The 27,584-nt window shown below is 37.4% G+C and overlaps 1 protein-coding gene across 8 annotated transcripts in view; it reads left to right on the plus strand.

Annotated features, from left to right (window-relative positions):
- Positions 1-27,584, plus strand: part of LOC126253889 (protein lap4) — a 564,085-nt gene that overhangs the window by 341,283 nt on the left and 195,218 nt on the right. For 6 of the 8 annotated variants that reach the window (XM_049955263.1, XM_049955269.1, XM_049955268.1 and 3 more), the window contains exons 16-22: positions 1,056-1,140; positions 9,994-10,175; positions 10,429-10,578; positions 19,227-19,424; positions 21,856-22,014; positions 24,181-24,261; positions 25,011-25,799. In XM_049955263.1, the coding sequence (XP_049811220.1) occupies positions 1,056-1,140; positions 9,994-10,175; positions 10,429-10,578; positions 19,227-19,424; positions 21,856-22,014; positions 24,181-24,261; positions 25,011-25,799 (1,644 nt within the window). The remainder of the gene's footprint in view (positions 1-1,055; positions 1,141-9,993; positions 10,176-10,428; positions 10,579-19,226; positions 19,425-21,855; positions 22,015-24,180; positions 24,262-25,010; positions 25,800-27,584) is intronic. The other 2 variants (XM_049955267.1, XM_049955270.1) reach the window with 2 other exon arrangements.

The following is a 27,584-nucleotide window of genomic DNA, read 5'->3' on the forward strand; positions in this document are numbered from 1 at the left end:
GTAGTAGTAGTAGTTGTTGTTGTTGTAAACACTGACCAAATCACCCAAAGAATTAATCCTTAACTATTTAATTCACTATCTGATACCTGTCCCTACAAGCACCAAATAGCAATTGTTTGTATGTAGAGATTTTATTCCTAAATCAATATATCATCCCCATCTCTCTGCAGTTTTGTGCCTTTCAGCATTGTGAAAAATTCCTTGTGACGGCATAAGATTACCAGCAGTTCCAAGTTAGATACTAGTAATTTCAAATTAACAATTGCTTTTTTGTTTATAGAAATTTGTCCAAAACAAGATTTAAAAGAAAGTTTTATCATCTAAAAACTTAGCTGCCAGTCCATTGCATACACCATGTCAATGGATTGACAGTTGCTTCATTTCAGGCAAATAAGTCTCGCAATAAAGAAAAATTGAATTAGTAATAGCATTATAAATTCACATTCAGGTTACAGGTATAATTATGCAGCTTAGAAATACACTGTAGTTAAGTTACAAAATTAGTGATTTGTACTCGCAAAACCTTTTCAGTGATGATCATGGAGTCGTAGGGTCTCAGCAGACAAGAGATTTCTCTCCAGGAGCACCTGTAGAATGATTACATTCAAGTAGTTGAGTACTGTATTGTTCCAGTGGGAGGATGGGAGAGACTTTCAGTGGGAGCTATAACTACTTCTTTATTACAGACTAATTGAGATTTGTTTATATTTTTTGACCCAAGTATAATTGCTGTTATTTCCATATTAAAAGGCAAAGATTTTACTGTTATATAAAATATCAAGTTTCTTGTTATTTATACTGCCCCCCCTCACACTCTCTCTCTGTCTCGCTGTGTGTGTGTGTGTGTGTGTGTGTGTGTGTGTGTGTGTGTGTGTGTGTGTAAACACGTTTGCATTAGAATATTCATCCTGTATTCATAAAAATTTAAATACCTCTCAAGCTGAAGTTGGTGAAAGAAGATAGCACAAGTATTCAATGCTGGCAAGTAAACTGATATGTAAGTGACACAATGTATTTGTTTTCATGCTTATCTGTTTTTGTTTTATCTGTTACAGGCTATCAGCAGAAAGAAGGATGATGAAGTAGATAAGGGAACATTCTACCCAACACCACCAGAGTCGATAGGTGATCATAGTCAAGGTATGGTTGTAGATACTGTTAGGTCTGACATTCTTTGGAATAGTGAATCATTTGTGTACCATTTTCTTGGGAAGTGTGATATGCTGCATTTGTTTGTGCAGATAACATTATCTCATACTTCAAATAAAACTCTCACGGAGTTAAAGATGGGGAGCTAAAGTTACCGTATATTAGTTGTCTGTCGTGTTTCATATCAACAGCTATTATTCTGTGTTGACATTACTGGCTGAACAAGTAGTGCAACTATGTTCAGTTATATTAAGAAGAAGGAGAAACAAAGAAGACACAGAATACAGGCTTTAATTGATGCTGAGAAGAGGGGTAGTGAAAACTCGCTGAAGGAAACCAAAGACTCATTAAAAGAAGCTAAGAAAGCCAAGAAAAATGTTGGCGAATTTTCTGTGAAAGATGATTCAATTGCAGAAAAAGCCTTTGAAGCTTCGTTAGAAGAGAGACATAAAATTGAGGCAGTTATTGATGAGATCCTGGAAAGAGGAAAAGGGTCTCAAGAAGATGCAAAAGCTCAACATATTGAGGAAAATCATAATTCAGTGTCAGAGGTGAAACTGAGAAACATTTTGTTATACCAGGACCAAGGAATATCACATTTTGACCATGTTAATCATAATGAAGTTGTATCCCATATTTCACTTTCAAAAGATTGGCCTGCTAGAAGACATGAACTTTCTTCTTTACCAGACACATTGTTATTAAAAGAGGAAATCAGTGCATCTAAAAACCAAACAGTTCATCCTGTGTCTCCAGAAGGACACGGTACTTTAGTCAGTAACAGTTCACATAGGATAAAATTGTGGAAATTCTCAGGTAAGTAAATAATGTGCAAGTTTTGTATTGTAATTGTGTAATTATGCAAGTCTCAGTTTGTTGTTTGTAATCAGCTTTTAATATTAACATAGAAATAAAAAGCTGTTGTAGCTTATTGTTAAAGAAAATGACAACAACTAAAATACTAGTAGTGCTGCCATTAGGGGGAGGGGTGTGGTAGTGGTGGTAAATATTATTATTGCTGCTGCAGCAGCAGCAGCAGCAGCAGCAGCATTTGCATTAAATTTTGATATGAGTTATAGGAAATGAATGATGTTAGATTTTGGCATTGGGCATTGCAGTAGCTGTTTCAGTTGGCATTGAAATATTTGTTGGTATAATGCTTCTTGTAAATATACTTTTATTTTATTACTGTAATTTTTTTACTGTCACTATGTGCACGCACCTTGCAGCCAGTATCATATTATTTCAATGGTGCATTGATAGAAAAAACAAATTTGTAAAGGTATATATGGAGTATACAGTCATTGATAACAGATTATAACCATACAGTCCTAGATGTTGATATTAAATACAATTGTTTTTGATTATTTAGGAAAAACACACAAATAATCTGCCATATTTAGATCTTATTGCAATGAGGTTTTGTGAATAACACTTAAATCCTAATCTATTCCCATTCTATGACACTGTACATGTGACCTCATGAAATTACCACCGTTGCAAATGACATGTCTAACTGAGGACTGTTAAAAAAGGCTGAACTGGCTGGGAACCATCACATTTAGTACACCTGGCTTGCATCTGCATCCTCTGACATCTAAATATTCAGAATAAAGTATCACCAAGCAGGCTTCAAGTGCATTAACTTGGGTTTGTTTATTTGGCACCACTTTGATAAATCATTTGATGTTGATAACAAGCTCAGATGATAGTGTAATAGATTTAATTTCATCAACAATTACTCTGTTATCAACAATGTGGATGACTCTTTGATTGTGATCCATACGTTTAGGAATATAGGCATTAAAAAGTTCTCATGCCTACATTTGCATTCATTTACATGTTGATGATTTATTTGAATCCTAGTACCAGTATTAGAAATTTTAAGAATGTCGTCTGTGAATGGTGACTAAGAGCCGTAAATAATCATAGGGTGAACGTTATTTGAAGGAGGGAGAAAACACACAAACTTAAGCAGTGTGGAAACTTAATTTTGTTTCTTAAAATCTTAACATGAACTGTATAAATGGAAGAAAAATGTACACGCAGTACAAAATATATGCCAAAATGAAGCTCATAAAAGCGTGAAAGAAGATTATTGAAAAGGTTTAAAACTGCTTGTGAGAGTCAATGCACCATTACTGATGGAGGTCTAAGAGATTGGGCGCTCTCAGTTGTGAGTGAGATGAACATTACTGATTTCCAGACTTCTTCAACCTGGTTAAACAAATTAAGGAAATTATACAGAAGAGGAAGTCTCAAAATAATGCAGTTTTTTGAAGTAAAAATGCTGAGGTGGTGTCATTAGTAGGCAGTACTATAGACAAATTCATGGCTTCTTTTTAGCTCCTAAAATGCTATGTATAAATGTCAATTAGTCAGGTTTCGGGCAAGAGTTGCATGCCAATTAGTCAGGTTTCAGCAAGGACTGCATGCAAACAACACTTCATCATTCTGAGTGAGAAAAAGACAAGAGTTGCATATGCAGTTGATGAATGCTACTAAACATTTGTATACAACAACACCAGTGATAAGTATCATGGATTACTGTTTCCGCAGCTTTATATCTGTTTTCGGTAGCCTCAGGGCAAGCTATGGCAAAAAATTAAAACATGAGACTGTTTGGTTTCAAAAATTTTGTAATTAATTTCAGTTTTCAATACTGCAGCCAAGATGTCTTCTTACCAGTTGCAGAAAATAATTCATTGCTTTTGTTGCACTCTTGGTGTGGGCATAATGGCCTCTCTGCGTTCAGGAGGTGGTTGAAAAGACTGTTAATGTAATTTGGGTTCCATGCATCTATAAAGAAATCTTTCGATGATTAAAGCGTTTTTCGGATTTTGGAAAATTATGGATAGTATAATTTCTGGTAGTTCAGTGTCATTTCAGGTTTATCAGTGTAACATTATCGTTGACCTTAAGTCATTGTACAGTGTCAGTTTGCATCATCATGTTTTACTAATTTCATCAAATGTGTTTTTGTCATCCAGTACGCAATTCACATTTTTGTGACAACTGCAGGGAATGATCTCAAAGATCGTCATAAGAACCATACCAAAGGAATTTTTATAAAATATTGATGTCAACAAATTAAAATCTTTTTAGGCAACTTAATACATTGCCTTGATTTTGATTCCTCTTCCAGTCACTTGTGGAAGAATTGCTTCTGCAATAGTATAGCTCTCAATATGAACTGCAAGTTATTCAAAAAATTAACCATTTTAGGCATTTTTGGTGTGGTTTAAGTGCTTAAAATTCATGTGTGTCCTCTTCAGACCTCGCACTATGCAGCACTATGTAGTCTTGTTACGGCTTCGTCTGCTTATTCGCCAGATCATGCTCTAGGCAGGAATGGCTGTACAAACCACTGTTATATGCAATTCTTCATTCTACAAAATTGAATGAATTTAAAATAGTTTTCTTAAATGTTTGTGGTGCACCTTAGTAGGTAACATTTTGACAGTGCATTGGTGTATCCTTCCTGTGTGAAAAATTTCAGTGTAGATTTTAACATGTCAGATAGGACCAAATTCTTGAGAGATCATTCCACTTCATACAATTCCAGCCATAATCAGGGAAAAGTATCTGAAGAAAACCATGAATTAACAGTGAAAAACGGAAAACTACAATGATTTCAATTTTGATGCTAGAAAAATGTTGTCTCTGTTCCCATCCCTCATTGGTTACGTGACAGTATTGTCACATTGGCTGCATTAACTGATGCATTGCTAGTGGAGAAACATCACTGTGACTGCCACTGTCTCTGATCCAAACGTTAGTCAGAGGGAACTGTTAACATGAATAACAAAAACTTCAAAATCTAGGACATCAAATAATTTGCACAATACAGGGTGATTCAAAAAGAATACCACAACTTTAAAAATGTGTATTTAATGAAAGAAACATAATATAACCTTCTGTTATACATCATTACAAAGAGTATTTAAAAAGGTTTTTTTCACTCAAAAACAAGTTCAGAGATGTTCAATATGGCCCCCTCCAGACACTCGAGCAATATCAACCCGATACTCCAACTTTCCCGGGTTCGATTCCCGGCGGGGTCAGGGATTTTCTCTGCCTCGTGATGGCTGGGTGTTGTGTGCTGTCCTTAGGTTAGTTAGGTTTAAGTAGTTCTAAGTTCTAGGGGACTGATGACCATAGATGTTAAGTCCCATAGTGCTCAGAGCCATTTGAACCATTTTGAACTCCAACTCGTTCCACACTCTCTGTAGCATATCAGGCGTAACAGTTTGGATAGCTGCTGTTATTTCTCGTTTCAAATCATCAATGGTGTCTGGGAGAGGTGGCCGAAACACCATATCCTTAACATACCCCCATAAGAAAAAATCGCAGGGGGTAAGATCAGGGCTTCTTGGAGGCTAGTGATGAAGTGCTCTGTCACGGGCTGCCTGGCAGCCGATCCATCGCCTCGGGTAGTTGACGTTCAGGTAGTTACGGACAGATAAGTGCCAATGTGGTGGCGCTCCATCCTGCTGAAATATGAATTGTTGTGCTTCTTGTTCGAGCTGAGGGAACAGCCAATTCTCTAACATCTCCAGATACTGTAGTCCAGTTACAGTAGCACCTTCGAAGAAAAAGGGACCAAAAACTTTATTGGCTGAAATGGCACAGAAAACGTTCACCTTAGGCGAGTCACGTTCATACTGAGTTGTTTCCCGCGGATTCTCAGTGCCCCATATACAGACATTGTGACGGTTGACTTTCCCGTTAGTGTGGAAAGTTGCTTCATCACTAAACACAATCTTTGAAACGAAAGATTCATCTGTTTCCATTTGAGCAAGGATAAAATCACAGAAATCGATTCTTTTAACCTTATCAGCTGCAGACAGTGCTTGAACCAATTTCAGACGATAAGGTTTCATAACTAACCTTTTTCGTAAGACTCTCCATACAGTTAATTGTGGGATTTGCAGCTCTCTGCTAGCTCTGCGAGTCGATTTTCCTGGGCTGCGAACAAATGCTTGCTGGATGCATGCTACATTTTCATCACTCGTTCTCGGCCGTCCAGAACTTTTCCCTTTGCACAAACACCCATTCTCTGTAAACTGTTTATACCAACGTTTAATACACCACCTATCAGGAGGTTTAACACCATACTTCGTTCGAAATGCACGCTGAACAACTGTCGTCGATTCACTTCTGCCGTACTCAATAACACAAAAGCTTTCTGTTGAGCGGTCGCCATCTTAGCATCAACTGACGCTGACGCCTAGTCAACAGCGCCTCAAGCGAACAAATGTACAACTAAATGAAACTTTATAGCTCCCTTAATTCGCCGACAGATAGTGCTTAGCTCTGCCTTTTGTCGTTGCAGAGTTTTAAATTCCTAAAGTTGTGGTATTCTTTTTGAATCACCCTGTACTTTGTTGTTTCTGAATTGTCTCGAGAAAGCTTTATGTATTTAGATAATAATAATTTACTAACATACATTTTGTTAGTAAAAAAACTAGCATTTTCATGAGGAGAAATGGACTGATTGCATCAAAAGATGTCTTTCGGATTTATTTCCCAGTACAGTATTTTTAACCTAATGTAGAAAAATTGTGTAAATAAATTTTTGTTGTACAGTTTGAAGTTAAAGCCTCAGTTGAAAATCTGTTGTGGAAGAATTACAGTTAAATATCTGGTTTATTAACATCAGTTGGCAGACCGAACTGCTTCGTTAAACTGTTATCAGACATGGGCTGTGGAGTATGCAGTGCCATTTATGTGTGTTTTAGACGGCCAGTTGTTGAGTTGGCCCAAACAACACATTTTTCCATCTTTTTTACAAGTCCATCTATACTCCACAACCCACTGTATAGTGCATAGTGTAGAGTACTTTGTACCAACAGTATAGACTTTCCATCCTATTCCACTTACGTAGTTAGTGATGGGGAAAAACGACTATTTATGCTTCCATCCCCCTCCGCTAAGTAATCCTTACCTTATTCTCACAAGATATACAGGGGTGACATCAGAAAGCCCACACACACGTGTCCTTGAATACAAACATGCTAAATTTCCACAAAAGGGTTTTCTTGAGAACTGTCATCTTTGTTTCAAGAATACCCATTTAACTCCCCTGAGTGTCTCTCTTACATATTCATGCATTTTTATTTTGTTTTATTTATTTATTTATTTTTAATATAGTATAGACCCCCTCCACGCTCACACAGGCATGATAGCCAACACAAAATATATACTGCCATCTCTGCATATTGGTTAATTTTTACCAAGTGAGGTCTTGCAGGATGTGGGTACTGCAATGTTTGTGTACATTTATTTACAATTAACCATTAATATGTGCTCATCTGGAGATAGATTGGGCCGGAAGTTGAACAAAGGGTAGAGGAAAAAAGTGCCAAGGAAAGAGCCAAGGGAGAAAACTTCTGTGATAGTTGGGTTGGATTATAAGAGCAGTTGTGGTTTTCTTGCTTCCTGTGACAAGTCATGCAAGTGTAGGCTTTGTTAGTAATGGGTATCATGGAGGCGGATACCTTTGACATTGTGGAGCAGTGTTACGCGGCAGCTGCAGTTAGGTGCTGGTATTGGCACCTCAGTCAGCTTCATCATGCCTGTAACAATTGGGTCCATCATCGTTTACTGTCCGATAGGGCACAGTGTAGGGTAGTGTTGGCAGTTTGTGCATTAGTGTGCAAGTTTGTCAGCTTCCCTGCTGTAGCTTATTGATTGGCTTTAATAGCAGCTGGCAAATCCAGTCAGTGTTGCTGATTTGCAGCGGTTTGCCGATTTTGTCACTTGTGAGTGTATGTTAGCTCACCTTAGGTGGCTATGCCCTAGGTAGTAGTGTCTTTGGCCGCTTATGCTTCCACCTATGGTTGTGATCATAGTTTCCCAGAGTATGGACGAAAGGATTGTTCGAGTGTCTCGAGTTCTGTGTAGTCGTGTGGCGAGTTTTTTTGAATACTTCCTCAAGGGCTTCAGGGCAGTATTCATTGTGAAGATCAACAGTGCAGGTTTAGGGTGGAACATGGAGTGTTGCTAATGATGCGTAGCACTTTGTTCTGTACAATCTGCAGGCGGTGCAGGAGTGTAGGAGTCGCGTATCCTGAGGAGGAGTTGCGTACAGCTTCAGAGGTCTAATCAGTGTAATTTACATGGACTTCGACACCATCCTATTCAGCACACTTTCCCTGTTGAGTCTTGGGCCAAGCTGTTTTTGTTTGAGCCTCACGTGCGCTCTGTTGGCAACGTATTCTATGTGGTCCCATGTCTCATCTGACATGCTGCAATAATTAAAAAGGCTGATGGAGGATTTTCTTTTAGGAATCTTGGAGTTTATCCTGACACCTTTTTTATTAAAAAATTATTGTAATCGACACACACTCTACCACCTGAGTGGCCATTTCCATTGTATAGTGCAAAGTCTCCACTATTTAGTGCAGATTCCAGAATGTACACCTGAGCTTGTCACAGGGGAGATGAAACCACTGGCTTAGAACCTCCAGACCAGAGGGCTGAATGATGCTGCAAATCAAGATATCTGCAGAGATCCCATGGTTAAGGATAGGTGTCTTGTCATTTTTGCTAGTGTGTGGAAGTAAGAATGACCTCAGTGCCCACGTGATAGAAGTCATTTGTGTCTAGCTGTTTCAGAGACGAAAAGAACTTGTAGAATTAAGTCAAAGACTAGGTTGTGCTTATGTAAAATCTGAATTATATGTTAGATAGTATCCTTTGTTACCAAAGGTGAAAGGGAACAGATTGGAAGTCATGACGACTCCATGCAACACAAGGTTAATGCCTCTGGTAATGATCGGATTGTTTGTCAGATTCACTGTTTTCTATACATGGATTTGTCAAACAAGCATGCAGGCATACCAACAAAGTTTGGAAAATTTAACCTCCTATTTGAAGCAGCTGTTGCGCTACATGTATGTGTTGCAAAGTATTTTGACCCTAATGAGAATGGCTATGAAATCAGATGAGCAATTCTTGCGTTGACTTCAGCACTGAGTATAAAGAAGAAAAAGAAAACAAGATGCTGGTCAATGGCGTGCGTATGCGTGTGTGCGTGTGTGTGTGTGTGTGTGTGTGTGTGTGTATTTTATTGCACTCCCACTTGTATATTGTGCATAAGAGTATTGAGTTTCTTCATAGCATCTTTGTGTGTAATATACTGCTGAGAGAGAGGCAACACCTATACCACTTTGGTAATTATCAGTGCCTTTTTTTCTTTTTACCAATATAGTCTTTTGATTGTAATTTGCACAATTGTGGAAATTTGAAATAGTGTGTGGTAAATTGTGATAGAAATGCATTCTCACTGAAACGTGTTTGTCAAATCAGACGTCAATCAGACTTTCTCTCAAACATGTCAAACTCTGTCTATGTTTGACAAAAACATCAAACAAAGCTGCACACTGCCAAGTAATTTGACAGATTACAGTAGTTAAGCTCGACAGATTCTTTGAACGTTTACAGTGGCCTTCAGTGAGAGAATTTTTATGAGATACTTTGGCAAAGAATGTGAAAACCAGCAAGAATCTTTGTGACTGAAAATGAGTCATATTTTCTACATATAGCTGCTGTTATGGGTACCAGCCTTCAGAGTTGATAACTTTGGAGAATTTGGCCTGAACATTATTTAGTGAGCTGTACTGTTTTTAATTTCTTTAATTGTACTGCAGTTCTATCCTATTTATGGTTATCCAATAATGCTGTCATATGATAAGCTGGAATCATTTTGTTAATATTCATGATGGAAATAACAGAAATACACTTTTAATTGACATAGTACAACTTGAGAGATACATTAATATGTTTTGTGTACAGTTGTTTTGATTGGTAATTGACTTTGTTCAATATACGACTTTTTAGATCAAGATGCTAACATTGAGGTGCGTGAAGAACAGTATGAAATTCACATAGAAAGGACATCAGCTGGACTGGGCCTGTCAATTGCAGGAGGAAGAGGTTCCACACCTTTTAAAGGCAATGATGAAGGCATATTCATCTCACGTGTAACGGAGGGGGGTCCAGCAGATTTGGCTGATCTGAGGGTAATATCTGTGAACTCTTTCTATCAAGTCAGACCTGCAGTATCCTTATTTTAAAGAATCTTGTCCATGGAAGCATTATTATCATCAATGAATTTATTAAACCCCTCTTATAAAAACATAGCAAAATTTGTGTAGTGTTTCATTGTGTACTACCTAAACCTCAAGAATTGAACTGGTATGTTAAAATGAAAAATGAGTAGAAGTATACATATCTTTGTTCTTATGTCTATTAATTTCTTTTTTTTTTGTGCAGGTTGGTGACAAGCTCGTTAAGGTTAATGGGCATTCCCTTATTGACGTAGATCATTATGAGGCGGTGGAAGTACTGAAAGCAGCTGGAAGTCACCTTGTTCTGACGGTTGTAAGAGATGTTCCGCACCTTGTTCCTGTTACGGGTACCAAGGTAACATAACAATGTAATTTGTTAAAGAAAATAATCAATTTTTGAAAATATAATGTAATTGATTAGAAAAAAATCTACTCACCTCATACAAAAGGTATTAAAATTTGCAAGCTTGTGGAGCCAGTGACTCCTGGCAGAAGGTAGAGTTTGGAGAAGTCACCCAGAACCCGGGTCAGGAGAGACTTATTGGACAGAATGAGAAGGAAAACTTTTCCTCCAACCCTCATCCTTCCCCTTCAACCCTTCTGCTAGAACAAGGGGCCACTGGCTCTGAAAGCTTGCAGATTTTAATCTCTTTTTGTATGTGTACTCTCCTGCCACCACTTGGTGAGTAGATTTCTTATCTGTCCATTTACATTACATTTAGGTTATTGGTTTCTTTGTGTAGCTTATATTGAGTACTGCCTGTGTCTCACACTGTTAACTTTTGCTACTTGCCACTCGTGATGCTATCTTGTTGATTTGTGCACTGGTTTCCATAAATAAAACAAAACCAATAAAAATTAATTAAGGTTCTGTGTTGAGTGTAAAGATTTAGGATTTAGTGGAAAAAACTATTAAAATAGGGTACTATACAAACAATGTTCATTCAAGTTTGAAACTAGTTTAAGATGCACATATTAGAAGTAGCAGTTTGGTTCAGCACAAGCAGCAGTATTATCTTACAACATTGTGTGGTGATGTTAATGATTGTCTCTACAAGCTTAAAGGAAATATTTGTCGTTTCTATTGTGAAGAAGCTTTATGCCATTTAGGCTGAGGGACTATGCTGGCTACTTAATTTGCTATTGTGAATGTGTCAGAAAATTTGAGCAGGTAGTTAGTGAGTAAATCATTGAGGGCAACATTGTAGATCACGTAGTACCTAACAGACCTGAACTTTTCAGATCAGTAAACATTGAGGAGGGAATCAGTGTACATAATATTGAGATAGCATTGATGCTTCTGGTGTTACAAAGAATGTTAAAAAAAGATACAAAAACATTTTTGGTTAGCTGGAGTTACAGAATGCAAACAGCTGCAACAGAATGCAACAGCTAATATTCAGATCTGAGGATGAAGATGTAAGCCCGAGTTCATTGTAGAATGTGTCTTAGACAAGTTTGTGTCAAGCAATTATGGGTGGGAGGGAAAAGACGCTCTGTGGTTGAATAGCCATGTCAGAAAGTTGCTACCAAAGCAAAGAGAACTACCGTTTCGATTTAAGCAACGTCAAAGCCTAGTTGACACACAAAAGCTGAACAAAGCTAAAATAAGCGCAAGGAGAGCAATTAATTGTTCTTATATGAAGTGAGTAATAAGAGGAAGATGATACAGAGGAAACCAAAATACTGAATTTGGCCTTTTGAAAGTGTTTCACCATGGAAGATCGTAATAAGTTTCATCTTTTCTGTATTTGCACGTATGCTGAAATGACTGATATTGAGATCAGTAATCACAGAGTAGAAAATCAATTTAAACTGCTCAACAGTGGAGAGGCGTCAGGGCTGGATAAGAAGGCTATGAAATTCTACAGAAATTACGTGAAAGAACGTGTTCTCGTTCAATAAGTAATTTCTTGTTGATTTCTAAAGAAACAAGTCATGATTACTAAATAAACAAGGTGTACCTACTGATAGGGAAAAGACTCATATCATAGGTCTTTGTTGGTTTAAAGAAGGGTCGACAGACTGACTCCAATATTTACAGGTGTATATCATTAACACAAATCTGTGTAATTGTGGAACATGTTTTATGGCCACGTGAAGTTTTCAGAGTACAAAATTCCCATCTATAAAAACCAGCATGGATTTCACAAACAGATACTGTGAAACTTGGCTTGTTCTGTTTGTCCACAAGTTTCGGAGAATTGTAGACATCGATGCTCAGGTTACTGTGTGTTTCTTGAATTCTCGAAGGCATATGATACAGTTCTGAGCTGTTGTTTAGAGAACAAAATAAGAGCTTACTGAGTATCAGACTAAATTTGTGATTGGGTTCAAGACTTCCTTACACATGAAACACAACATCATAATCAGTAGAACAAAATTTATGAAGGTGAAAGTAAGTTCAGGAGTATCCTGAGTGAGTGTTAGAGTCATCATGGCAGGCCAATTTATATTAATGATCTGGTGGATGAGGTTTGAGACACAATGAGGCCACTCATGATTGAGTGTGAAATGCAGAAAGACCTGCTGAATGTAACATATTGCATGTAAAAAACGTGAAGAGTTTGTCACTGGTAGATTGTGTTATTGGTAGCTAATCAATGGAAACAATAACTGCTGTAAAATGCCATCTAGTGGGTGGACCATGTAAAACAAATTGCAGGAATAGCGGATTCCAGGCTGACATTCGTTCAAAGAATCATAAGCAACTGTAATTCATCCACAAAAGAAGTGGCTTCTGTAATATCATGATACTGTTAACACCAGCATTCATAGTCCTGCTCCAGGTGGAATCATGGGTAATATCTAATTTGACTATGTTTCTTTTAATGGACTGTTATGTCATATATCTAATTTCTTCTTTTACAAAGCTTTGTTTATTGCAGTTACTTTTTTTATTTCATGCGAGTTGAATGAGCCACGCTGCCGGGTCTGGTATTTGGCTGCTGCATAATATGTAGGCCACTGTTGGGCAGGCCAAAGATGTTGAGAGTAGCAGCTCCATGATGTCTTAGAGATCTCTCTCTCTCTCTCTCTCTCTCTCTCTCTCTCTCTCTCTCCCTCCCTCTCTCTCTACCTCCCCCCTCCCGCATGTGTTCCTGTAATGAGTTTAACCTGGATTTTGTTGTATCTGACACTGCAGACTAGAATATCTTTATTGTTTTCTCTGTATTGGTATTAATTGGGATAAAATGCTCAAATGTTATAACTGATTTAAGTCTGAGATTATTTTAATTTACGGCAATAAAAGCAGACTGTGGAATAACTGAATGTGTGATGTGTCTCATTTGTTTTATGTTATGATGTTTTAAATGTAGTGACACAAATAATCAACAAGTCTAAAGGAAACTAAACTTAACATTCAGAATTTTGAGTTTTAGTGGAGTCGGATGACAATAAGAATGATTTGTTCATCAAGCAAGGCATGGACACTCACTTAATGCTACACTACGTGACACACATTCATACATACATACAAATTTGTATATAAACACTGAATTGCCTCAATTAAAAATTGCTTAATTTTGAAGACACTGCTGAGTAACTATAGTCCACAACTTGTTACTTTTCTGCTGTAATCCAAATTACACTCAGAGAGTGACGTTGGCTCTAGATATTTATAATGAAATATGTGTATCTATCTATTATAAAATGGCACTTTTGTGAATAGGGTAATTGCCATCTCTGTTTCAGAATTTGAATAAATATGAAATTGCATATGATTGTCACAGATAATTTTCAATGAGCTTAAGCAGGCAACATTTCCATAATTTCAGAAAAGTAAACATGAGGGGGAAGCGACAGAGACAATTAATTACTTTATCAGGACCTTGCCATTTTTATTTTCTGTGTTCTATGGTTTGATATTACTTTGTCAGAACATTGTTTTCTACAGCATTAAGGTGGTTTGAGTGTGAGCTTTTGTGAGGACGAACTATGTGAGTATGTACAAGGACAAACTCTGTGAATACATAAAACAGTATCAGGGAAGGGATAGAATGTTACTCACCACAAAAATGACGCAGTGAGCTGCAGAAATGCGTAACAAAAAGGAATGTGTGTTTAATAAAACTGCATAAACATGTAATTACTTATTTGACTTCATTATTTGCATGTGGCTTGGGCAAAATAATACTTGCAGATCCTCTGATTTTCTCTGGTCTTAATGAAATTATATTTTGTTGAGCAGGTAGTAACTTTCTGTTGAAAGATACTAATTTTGTAAAATTTGAGTTAATTCTGCGTTATTGCTTTTCGTATGCATCAAGGGCCTAATTTATGGAAACCAGTGTTCTAATGTGATTATAGGCTACAATCAGATGATTTCATGAGGTATTCATGAAGCAAATGAGTTTTTAAGGCTCAAAATTCAAGTGATTTGCTTGAGTCTGTGAAGGTGCTGATTGTAGATGGTAGAATATGAATTTAGCTTGTTCTTGTACTTCCCGTGTCAGTCTGCTGCCAAGAGCAAGTCTGGCACATTCTGCAAGATCTTGAAAATACAATAATGAGTAGGGATCATCAGTTTTGGTGTGCCTGATAATATGAAAATGTAACATTGAAGCTACAAATTCAGCACTTGCACCAAGCAAGGCAGTATACTGGTTTAGGAGTTGAGGATCTCTGTTCGAACTCCTGTCCAGCCATGAAGATTTGAATGTTCTGTTGTTTCTGTATGGGAAGGCTGTAGCGTTTACTGATAGGAACTAACTTACAGCTTGGGCAATTATACAGATCTGTCTGTCACTACAACAGTTAGTTCAGGTTTTTTTTTTTTTTTTTTTTTTTTTTTTTTTTTTTTTTTTTTTTTTGGGGGGGGGTGCAGTTTCACTTCATAACCAACTACACCAAAAGCTAGCTCCAAGATATATATAATTCGTGACAATGTATCATAACAAATCATACTAAAAGACACGTTTTGGAGAGCTCTTTAATGTATTGTATGTTAGCATCACTGCATGCTTAATGCTTTTCATATTTTCAGTTCTAATTTTGAAGCACTTATTGTTTTTGTGTGGTCAATCCACAGCTATAGAGTTCATAAAAGAAAACAGTGATTTTTTTGCATTGTCATAGATTTTGTCAGAAGGAAACTGTGCAGCTGCCATGTTGATTTAAGTGTTTGTGAAGGTAACACACCATATTTGAAGGTTTTGTATTTATAGTTGTATACTACAGAAATGTTTGTTTAACTGATGCGTTACAATAAAGGCCTCTCCAATACATGACATTTTTAGTACAATTTGTTGTGCTGAACTGTTGGAAAATGTGATGTCAGTCGAAAAACATGTTACCACTAATTTTTAAGCGCTCCAGTTAGTAGCCTTAATAGGTAGTTACAGCGAAGGAATAGCCTCTTAAGACACATTAATGCACATTCTGCGTACCTTAATTCATTTGTTTATAGATCAAATCATCTCGTCTCCATTTCTTCACTGCAAAATAGTCATACCATTTCATTATAATTCGGATGATCTAATAGTTCTTATTCAAGAGAACACATTGCAAGCACACATTATCTGCCTTCATTCATAGTATCAAACATTGGAATATCCAGGATGGTTTGTAACAATATTATGAAAAGGGAAGTTGCCATTTACTATGAGTCGCAGATAGGCACAATAAAAAGACCGTCACAAGTAAGCTTTCGGCCAACAAGGCCTTTGTCAAAAACACACACACACACACACACACACACACACACACACACACACACACACACACACATTCTCTCTCTCTCTCTCTCTCTCTCTCTCTCTAATGCAAATCATACGTACGTGTGTGTGTGTGTGTGTGTGTGTGTGTGTGTGTGTGTGTGTGTCTTCTCATTCATAGTATTTCACAGAATGTTTTCACCAGTTTTAGTGTGGATGACCAGTGTTCTGCCTCTCTGGTTATCATTGGGAAGGTGACTATTATCTGCAGTAGTTCAACACTTTCAGGAAAAGCCTCTGTCAGGTTGTTTTCCGAAAGTAAGTTCCAGATGATCGAAGCGTCTGATGTCTTCAGTAAATTCTTTTTGCTGTACAACACATTTAGTTCATGGCATTAGTCTGAAGACAGTAATTTAAACAAATTAACAGATAGATATTTACAGTTCTTTTTCTGAGAAAACAGTTTGATGATCTGTAAATAACAATGTTTCAAATAGCAGTGAAACTGCAAATTATCATTAAAACAAAATTGATCACTGATTGGAGCTGTGATGCAGTCGCAGACATCGCATGCTCATTCTTATTTCCTCCATGCATTTGTGAATCTCTTTCTAGGAAGCGACATGTTACTGTATTGTAGTACACTCTAACTGCAGATTTACAAACTTCTTCCTGCAGCACAAAATGAAAAACTATCGTAACATTAATGTTAAATGTTGATTATGATGCTTTGATGCATCATTAGAAATATACAGAGACAGGGCTTCAATAGCAAAGTTTCAGTCACTGTATTCATTCTGTGTTGATATAAACAGCAATGTAAAAATCAAATGGATGTTCATAGAACACTCATGGTCAACGGACAGAGTCTTTTAGGATGCCCATCAGAGCTGTACTCTATAGAAACTGTGCTGCCAAACCTCTGCTATGTGGAGTTAACTGGCATTTCAAGGCACAACCTTAAAACTATCTACTATCTGTTTGAAAAGGTCACTCAGTATCAACAATGCCAGAGACGTTTGTCATTATTTAAATCCATGAGAGAAATATTCGAAATGTATTGTGACAATTTAAATTCTGTAATACATTATTGTGATATTTATTTCAATGTACATTTTGGAGTCTCCGCATCAAAGTCTTTAACTAATGCAACATGCCTGATCCGGATGGTTTATTTCAAAAGGTCACGTTCCTGCTTCTTCCACATCCTTGTCCAGTTAGAACTTTTCTTTTTCTTTCTAATGACCTGTTATTCAATGGGGCATCAAAAGCATAATTTCATTATCCTAAACATTCCATTATTGGTTAAAATTTTAACACATTTTTCAAAATTGTATTTAAAGATCAGATGGAACTCTTTGGAGGTTGAGTGGACTTAGCAGTAGGCCATTTTCTTGATTTAGCGAGTGGAAATTTTATTCAGTGAAGGGCTGAAGACCTGTTTTCTAATTTGCTGCTAAGAGCTCATCAGGGATCTGGATTGTGTAGCAAGGAATCTTGACAATTTGAATGGGGTGTTGTGAAGGGAGGCGAGGTACCCAGTGGAGCAATGTATTTTTGTGGAAGAGGCCTGCTTTTCCAATCGCCATTTGATGGTTGGCTTGAAGTATGCATTTAATAAACACATCAGTATTCCCACCCAAAGTTCCATTTCTGTCCATCTTCAGTGGGTGGCGCCCTCGCCTGATATTTTATTTTTGTAGTGAGGTCATGTAAAATCCATTGTTTACACTCATCATACAAAGACGTTTGTACACTTGAAGCAAAAAAGAATTGTCAAGTTATAGCTCGCATACCCAATGCTATGCTAGATAAATCAACCAGAACTTTAGAATTTTAGTAAATCAATCTATTGACAATATGGGTGGTCATTTCCCAGATACATTTTCTTTAATACGTAATTTTAAATTTCGAATTATTCAGAAACACACAAGAGGGAAATATATAGCTTTTATTTAGTTTTATTTGTTTATCAATTCGGCAAGTCTCTTTGCCCCACCATAAAATGAGTGTGGCTAAGACTGGCTAGGTTATCACAAATTCATAAATTTCAACTAGATAAGTGTGAGGGCATGGCTGGGAGGGTGCGTGATTTTTTTATATGTGTGTGTCTGTGTGTGGGGGGAATTGAGTGGTGGACGATTTGCTACTCTTGTCGTACTAGTAGTTGAAGTTAACCCTGACTTGACTAGCATGTCGTAGCCTCATGTAGGTTTATTTTCCACCTAGAGATAATGATTTCTGGAACAGCTGTTGGTCATCATCATCCATTTGACATGCACTGTTGGATAAAGTACCACCTCCATGTAATTTTCATTGCAATCATAACTGTGTTTCACTGCAGTTTGTTCCCTGTTTTATTTCTCTCTCCTGTATCTCTCTATAGTTTGCAACATGTATATAACAATTGCTCATTGAGCAGTCTTAAATTTTCAAGTACTTTTTGTAAGGTTAAGCCTCATTGTTATAATTAGCTTTAGTTTGAGTTAATATTTTAAAATTTAATTTTTTATTTTCAATTTTTGTCTTTCCTATTACCACTTGTCTTGGGATCATGTGAGCCACTGCTGCTTGGTAACTGAATGAACCACTGCATAATTCGCAGGAAGTTTATAAGAAAATTTGAAACAAACGTTTAATAAACTCCCTATTTACTATTATATATAGAGTAAATAATACTTCACAGTGCAACTTAGTTGTAAATACATGTAGCAGAATAAAGTGTGTGCAGCGTGGAGGACTTTAATTTTAGATGCGAAATTCTGGTGTTTAATATGCAAATTTTATGCATAAAATTGATATCTAAATAAAGCAACTGCATTCTTCAGGATTAAAGGAGACCAATCACCGAAATGGAGGAGTGCAGTTTCCTACAACTTTTATAGCAACTGCTTTGTCATTGATTAGAATCTCATTAGCTTGGTGTCTTTAATGCAGATTTGAACTTAGAGTAACATACAGATCAGTTTATAATAGTTCTCTCTCTTTCTATCTATCTATCTATCTATCTCCTGTTTTATGTCTTAGCTCCCCTTCCCTGTGTTTCTATACAACAACATAACATTTAAGAGAACGTTTTAAGGGTGTATTTAGTCTTTAATCTAGAAATACCGAATATAAAGAGTTAAAAGATTTTTGTGGGATGCTAATAGTTGCTAATAATTGGTTTATAAAATCTTTATTTTTGATACTGAAATTCTCGTGTTAATTATTACTGCTCATAGTCGCTTGTACTGGACCGTTATGCTCTGTTGTGCTGTAGGCTGGCATAGCATTTTATATGTATTTTTCATGAGCCAACCATCACTTAATTTTTAATAGTACGTCTCACTAATTTCTGTTACAGTTACCTGAAACCATCACAGCTACACCAAGTCCAACACAGACACCTGTTGCGACACCAACACCAATAGTAAGACAGCCTTTGGGACCAGGGTCCGTGTCGTCTAGTGCGAGTGCAAGCAGAGCGCCAAGTGCAGCATCTCATGTGTCCAGCTACGACACAGCAACAAGCCATGACCCTGAGCAAGAGATCAGAACTAAAGTAAGATTTTCTTTACATTAGTTTTTGGTCAGTATTCTTTACAAAATACATGATTGTTACATTACCAGTACTATTGTCACATGTTGGAAATTTTCACATCTGTAGTAGTAATGAGGAAAGTGTGGTGGTAGTATTACTCAATTAATTAGTTGTTCAAAAGATAAATTCAGAACAAAGATTATGACCATTGTGTAGGTGGCGTCATGTTTGGAGGAGTCCAGGAGCATTTTAGTGAGTTTTGGATTATGAAATTTACCCTGCCTCATGCTCGAAGTTGGCATACATTTGTGGGACCATTCCTTGACTTGGCACTGGGGCTGGCTGACGTTGTAGAAGAGTTCATACCGATTTAAAACTGCCAGCTAATGACACTTTACCAGTGTTGCCTACAGCAACCAATAGGGAATATGGGTAGGACATCACATGTGGCTCCGGAGGTTGTGGGCAGTGTGTATTTCAGACTTGGCTCCCTTTCCACTTTCAACTGCTGCTTCTACACCATTACCATTCCTTGCTATCCTATCCTGTTCTGTTCTCTGGAGTTAAGTTCACCATTAACCTAGCGGTGATGACTCCTCTTAGCAACTGGTGACAATGGTCATATCCCAGGTACGGAATTATTGGATGTTTTTACATCAATCATTTACCTGTTATCATTGAAAGTTACACTTATTCAATGCCTGATCCCTCAACTTCCCCTATGACCCGCAGATCATGAAAATAATATCAATTGAAAAGTAATGTCAGATGTGAAACCCATTCAAAACATGAAGAATGTGGCATACCAGAGGAATATCATGTTCTAATAGAAATGGTACAGAGTATCTCGTTTTGTTGGAAGTTATGTGGAGAGCTTCTACTGAACTTCCACTCTGGGACATTTTATGCCACAGAACTGTCCTTCAGTTACACTATTGTGGAATTAAACACAACAGATTACTTACATGCAAATGACTAATTTAGACCTCTAGCAGTGAAACTGAAGTTGATACAATGTATAATTTTCTAAAATAACTCTTATAATCTCCCACAGAAATTAATCACATTAATAAGTGACCAAGGAGTAGTATCTTTTGAAACACAGATACTATTTAAGATAATGGCAGATAAGAAGGGTGGGGGGGGGGGGGGGAGAAATGATGACATTGGACATGAGTACATCTGAAAAGACTGCGTACGCTATCTTGTGCGCCCTCTTCTGGTGTTTCATGTGGGATCTGCGTCAGATTGGATCGAGGAGGCAGTTCATTTCGTATTATCATGAAATAGGGGACAATTCATTTATTAAAAATATGACCAGTCTCAGCCTCTAATAATAGGCCATCCTCAGATAATACACTACAGCGATAAGAATTAAAAGTGCTGATTTACATAGGGCAGTCAGCAAAAGGAATATATTCATAAGGTATTGAAATTCCTGTTTTTTATCCATTTCTATGTACATTTTAAAAATGAATGTTCAGATCTTACCATACAACATATAAATCGCTTCCTGTTGGCTGATATTGATGTCGTGCATCTCATGCGTGCGCTCATTCTTTCTCTTTAACCCATGGCTGCTCAGCCATGAGTAGCAATTTTGCGATTGGGTTCAGCACAGCTGTCCAAAATCTCATCATCGTCAGCCGGATGGGTCTTTTTAATGTTTTCTGACTCTGCTATGTAAATCAGCACTTTTAATTTTTATTTTTACGGTGTGTTATATGAAGAAGGCCTACTGCAAGAGGCCAAAGACCAAAATGATGATCTAATAGAAGATAGGTAGATGATGCTGGGAAATGTGTAGGAGGAACATAGATACCTATCGCTAATGACCATAATACATGGAAAAGTCATGAGGAATGCTTTATCCAGTAACAGATGTCAAATGGCTGATTATGTTGACTTTAGTTGCTGGATTTGACGACTTTTATGTGGACAATCCCATTATTCATGTTCTTCACTCCATTGAATATATTCATTGGGCTAGGAAATTTCTTGTTTCCGTGAGTGCAAAGAAAACTGACCAAGTGTCCATAGCAAAAGGCACAGCAATGGTGCCAAAGATGATTCTCTTATCTCACAGTGGGGTAATGTATTAACAGTTATGGGGACTACTTTTGAAATAATGTACTATTTACTTACTTTCCTTCCCTTTGTCTCTTTCCATTGGACTGCTCCTTATTACCATTCCCCCAGGAAGTAGTTTATATTGTCTGTGTAAATTTTTAAGATTTTAATTTAGGATGTAAAAGACTTTCATGTTAAGAAAATTGTTACCAAATTATAATCTGCAGCACTTGACAAGAAATTAAAAATTCCCATTATTTGCTCAGTAACCACCAGTATTTGCCTACAAGCAATTCTTGATTTTCAGAATTTCGTGTTTGTTGAAGTGTTTAGTATTTGTGAGTAAACTGAGGTACTGGATTTTCTGTTTCTGTTTTTTCAGGCATATACAGCTAAGAAAATTCCTGAACCAATACAGCCTGTCAAGAATGCTGAAGTTCGTAAGCAAACAGTGTATACCACACTGATTAGGGACCAAAATGGGCTGGGCTTTAGCATAGCAGGTGGTAAGGGTTCACCACCTTACAAGGATAATTCAGATGTAAGTAATGGCAATGCAACTTAATACTAATTCCTGAGATGTGTGCGTGTATGTGGATGTGAGTCTGAAATCATCAGTAATTAGAGGGAGGGAAATGTTGTAACATCAGCACTTTGCATTCCGTAAGGCAGACAAAGTGAATCTCCATACATTCTTACTTAAATTGCCGCCACCTGGGCAGTGAGCATGTTACAGAGATTTTCACAAGTCTCTTTGTGGAATCAATGAGGCCACTTACCAACAATTAGTGTATACATGAAAACAAACAGTGCGCTTTCATTCAAATATATTTGCATAAGCATCACAATACAACATTTTGTATTGTTAATTATTTGAAACTCTTCAGGGTGGACTGTTCAATGTCATTTCACTTGAGTTATAAATTCACTTTCTTCATCAAAATTATTGTCACACTCGTTTTCACTTAGCTCTAGTCTTTTAGTCGGAAAGGACTGTGCATGAAGAATTTTTTGCCTACTAACTAGAACCTAATAATTACAACTTTTCTCTTAACACAACTGCTACACTTCAACAGCGAGTTAAAACAGGCTTCCCTAGATGGCAATACTACACAGTATTGATGCCGCATACAGCCAGATTCATGAATGGATCATGTGGAGCTACAAGAAAATGTATTAGTTGAGGCTTAACATTGGTGTGGAAAACAAAATTCACAATGTTGAGAGCCACTCACCCTTGGAATGGAAAGAGTTAAACACGAGTTTCCTGAAAATATGTTTCATCAGTTTGATTCCGTTGCCATCTTTGCACCTGACTACTTGTATTCATCTCTTACGAAGTGTTTATTTTAAGTAAGCATCAAATTGATTTCACTTTCTTTGTGATACATTACACAGATTATTTAGACAAATGACATCAATTTGAAATTCAAGGTGACTGCTAAAAAGTATCCACAGATCAAAGGAAACGTGTCGGCTCCTCGCATGAATTGTATATTTGCTATGCTAAGTTGCTGGTCATCTACACAAATGCTTTCACTTCGATCAACAGTGGCTTGAAATGTACAGCATGCCACAGATGCAGGCTGGTGGAAGCAGTATTATGCTGTGGGAGACATTCTTCTGCACTCAAATGGGAGCTGTGGTATTAATTGAAGACACACTGATAGCTGCGAATCACCTGCATCCCTTCATGCTTGATGTCTTCCCTAATAACGATGTCAGCTCTCAGCAGTGTAATTGTCCATGTCTTGGAGCCAGAATTGTGCTATAGTGGTTTGGGGGGCATTATAGTGAACTAATGGTGATGTCTCGGTGACCGAATTCAGTTGTTGTAAATCCTATGGAACCTATCCAGGTCACTATGGGGTGCAGTGATAACATACACAAATCAGCAGCCCATTATTTACACGAATTACATGATCTGTGCATACACATCTAATGCCACATACCTCCACAAACTTACCAACCGTCGGATCCCAAATACACAAAATGAATTACATATTACATTCCAAAGACGAACATTCAAGCTATTAAGTAGGTGGTCATAATGTTTTAGTGTACAGACTAAAAGTTCAGTCATTTCAAGAGTGACACTGTTAATCTTTTATTTAAAGATTGTTACAGAAATTCTGAAGAGCTTTTCGTTAATGGAATAGTGAAAAAAAAGTGATCATATATAATGTGGAATGATTGACATTAGACAGAAGGCTACCATAAGCAGGATAGTGAAGCAGCTTTTTAAATTCATTTGTCAAATTTATAAATAGCTCAGGAATGGTAATGAAGTAAATTGTGTTTAAATTGTGGTCTATTGTTACACATCCAGTTGTTCTGTTTTAGAATGATTTAAACAAATCTGATGTTGATTGAAACAGTAAATGTATTAACCCTCTGCCATTGGTATTGATTTCATGTCTGTATTTACTTTAACAGGAAAAGCCTTTATATTCTCAAGTTAGAAGTTGAATCAATCATGACTTTGTTGCGTCTATAGTTCCTGAACATCCAATGCGTCATTATGTTTTACAGTTTCATGCACAGCATTTTAATTAATTTATTCCTGACATACTCCAGTTTTTACTGGCACTTGCTTCAGAATACTGTGAAGTACACACAAAGCTAGTGGGCGAGCAGATTCTGTGGTTATAATCATAACTTTGAATGAGGTGCACAAATTTTGTTAAGTACGTTGTTGTTTTTACAGGCAATTTATATATCCCGTATAACGGAAGGCGGTGCAGCCGAGAGAGATGGAAAACTTATGGTTGGTGACAGAGTAATGTCAGTAAGTACTCCGATTGGTTATGGGTGTTGAATAAAATTAATGATTGTAATGAGACACAGTTTTTATAAATTATAAATGAAGACGTATCATAGTTTGTGATGAAGTGGGTTGTGTTTCTAATTTTTAATCTCATGGTCAGGATAATACAAGAGGAATTCAGAAATTTAGCAGTAATGTAAATCATTTATTGTTAGTGTGGGGAAAAATGAAAAGAACCTGTTACTTTTCCATGTCTTTGAAACATGTTGTGTGTGCAGCTTATTAGGACTTTTTTATTTATTTTATTTTTTTTTTGCTTTGTCTGTGTCATTCTGTGCAGGATGTATTTTACACAGAGAAGTGAACTTATTTTTGTTAGTCCATGCCTCTGTCAGAAATGCTTTGGGTTGCTATCATTTTAATCTCTGCTGCTGTATGCTTGTGTGAGTGTGAATGATTTAGTTCTTTCTTCAGTGGAATAGTTCTTACCTCTCTCTGTCTTCCAGTATAGTGTATAAAATTGAAGCAAAAGAAAAGAAAAGAACTCTCCATTTGTAGATACATGTTCTAAACTTCATGCTTTGTAGATGCATAACTTTATTCCAAATCAGTGAACATAATTGTAAATTAGTGGCTGATAAAAAACAGCACAACATCTTTTGCTTATCATTTGAGGAATCTCTGTAGGAAATACTGGTATGCCTGAAGACTGACTGGTTGTCATAATAGCATGCTGGTGAGAGGACTCAGTCTAGTGTGTCTGCCCACAGATAAACGGTGTGGACATGGAAGGAGCTCGGCATGACCAAGCAGTGTCCATGTTGACTGGTCTTGAGCGGTTTGTGCGTCTGGTGGTGGAACGAGAGGTGTTGGTTCCCTTGGGCAGCAGCCCCTCACCCTCCCCAAGCCCAGGCTCCGAGAAATCCCCACGTGTGTTTGGAGTGCCAAAACCGTATACAGGACTATACAGTGCAAACAGTTACATGGCAAACAGACCTGGTTATGTGGGATATCGCAGGGCTGCTGTGGAGCAGCCAGTATCCAACACTGCACCTAACTATGGTAGATTGCCAGGACTGAGGAACGATCCTTCACCACCTACATCGGATGTGGTGAGAAAGGAAATGAAGATAGAAAGTGCATCATCACCTGCAGAAAGTGGTACAGAAGTGCTGCCAAACCACGTGCCTCCATCAAAACCTACAGAACCTCCTCGACCAGCTCCACGGCGCCTGAACCAGCCGTCTGTGGCTGGCAGCACATCATCGGAGCAGCCCCCTGTACAGGTACTACCCAAACCTTTAACCAGTGAGGATTTCCAGGCTATGATTCCTGCCCACTTCCTTCAACCTCCGCCAAAGCCACCAGGTCCAGATATTGCTGGCCCTACTGTCGTTGTGACAATAAAACGACCAGAGACACCATTGGGTGACATCAAGTTTCCCCCTGCCCCAACCACTCTGGGTAAAGTGACAGAGACCATCACTAAGAGCACCTTCACGGAGACGGTCGTGACCAGAGTTACGGACAACAAGGAGATCCGGCCTATTGTTACGGAGGTTAGTGCAGTGCTGAACTGTGTGGGAGGCTGAAAACTCTTAGTGGATTGCAGTATTCCTGTTAGACGTCACTAGATATATTAGTAATTGAAGGATCATATTTGCATCTGACCGATTTTACTGTGCTCTAATAATGTTAATACATTTTAAGTGCACTGTAAAGTAGACACTATTGATCATTAATGGTTATGCACACATTTTAGACTGTTAATGTAATTTACATTCATTGCTGTAATTAGTATTGTTCTGCAGCCAGTCATAGACGATCACAATCTTTTTTCACAAATGCTTGCCATATGAAGTGTGTAGTGCTCTCGTAGTGTGATACATCGGCCATTTGAATAATTTAAACACACATACCATTATTTCTTTGTTGATGTCTTCCTCAGAATTCTGAACAAATTTGTACTGTGAAATGATTTTTTTTTTTTTTTTTTTTTTTACAGCGGGCAATTACTGTGTAAGAAATGTTGCTGTTCGTTCAGTTATTGATCTGAGAACTTTTTAAATGTATAAATTGGAAAAGTTCTTTCTTGAGGATTCATTCTTACAATGTGCATGTTGTGAAGTTTAATTTCCAATGTCAGATCCTCATCATAAATTGAGTTCTGATTAGCTCCTCTGTTTATTATGTTCACAGTTTGGCTTGCCATTTAATTCAGATTTCCTCCATTTAAATACATCCTACGCATCTATGAAAACAGGCTGTGTTGGAGTTTCTGTTAACCGAAACATTTATTGAATTTTTCCTCCAGTAGGACATTTATGAGGATTAGTCATAAAGTTTTTGATTATCACCTCAAAACAAAGTAGCAGGAGTGACTATTTTGTTTCTTTGCAGAGATACTACACCAAAGTAGCTTTGGATTTAGTGTGTCTACAGACTTTTACCTGCTAATAAACAAAAAATTAGTAATGCAACTTCTCTCTCTCTCTCTCTCTCTCTCTCTCTCTCTCTCTCCCCCCCCCCCTCCCTATATATATATATATATATATATATATATATATATATATATATATATATATATATATATATACAGAGGGAAACATTCCACGTGGAAAAAATATATCTAAAAAGAAAGAAAGTGATGAGACTTACCAAACAAAAGCGCTGGCAGGTCGATAGACACACAAACATACACACAAAATTCTAGCTTTCGCAACAAACGGTTGCTTCGTCAGGACGACTGCATCCTGACGAAGCAACCGTTTGTTGCGAAAGCTAGAATTTTGTGTGTATGTTTGTGTCTGTTTGTGTGTCTATCGACCTGCCAGCGCTTTTGTTTGGTATATATATATATATATATATATATATATATATATATATCTAAAAAGAAAGATGATGAGACTTACCAAACAAAAGCGCTGGCAGGTCGATAGACACACAAACAAACACAAATATACACACAAAATTCAAGCTTTCGCAACAAACTGTTGCCTCATCAGGAAAGAGGGAAGGAGAGGGAAAGACGAAAGGATGTGGGTTTTAAGGGAGAGGGTAAGGAGTCATTCCAATCCCGGGAGCGGAAAGACTTACCTTAGGGGGAAAAAAGGACAGGTATACACTCGCACACACACACATATCCATCCACACATACAGACACAAGCAGACATATTTAAAGACAAAGAGTTTGGGCAGAGATGTCAGTCGAGGTGGAAGAGTAGAGGCAAAGAAGTTGTTGAGAGACAGGTGAGGTATGAGTGGCGGCAACTGGAAATTAGCGGAGATTGAGGCCTGGTGGATAACGAGAAGAGAGGATATACTGAAGGGCAAGTTCCCATCTC

The sequence above is a fragment of the Schistocerca nitens genome, chromosome 1, assembly GCF_023898315.1.
Source record: "Schistocerca nitens isolate TAMUIC-IGC-003100 chromosome 1, iqSchNite1.1, whole genome shotgun sequence".
In the NCBI taxonomy this organism is placed as follows: Eukaryota; Metazoa; Arthropoda; class Insecta; order Orthoptera; family Acrididae; genus Schistocerca; species Schistocerca nitens.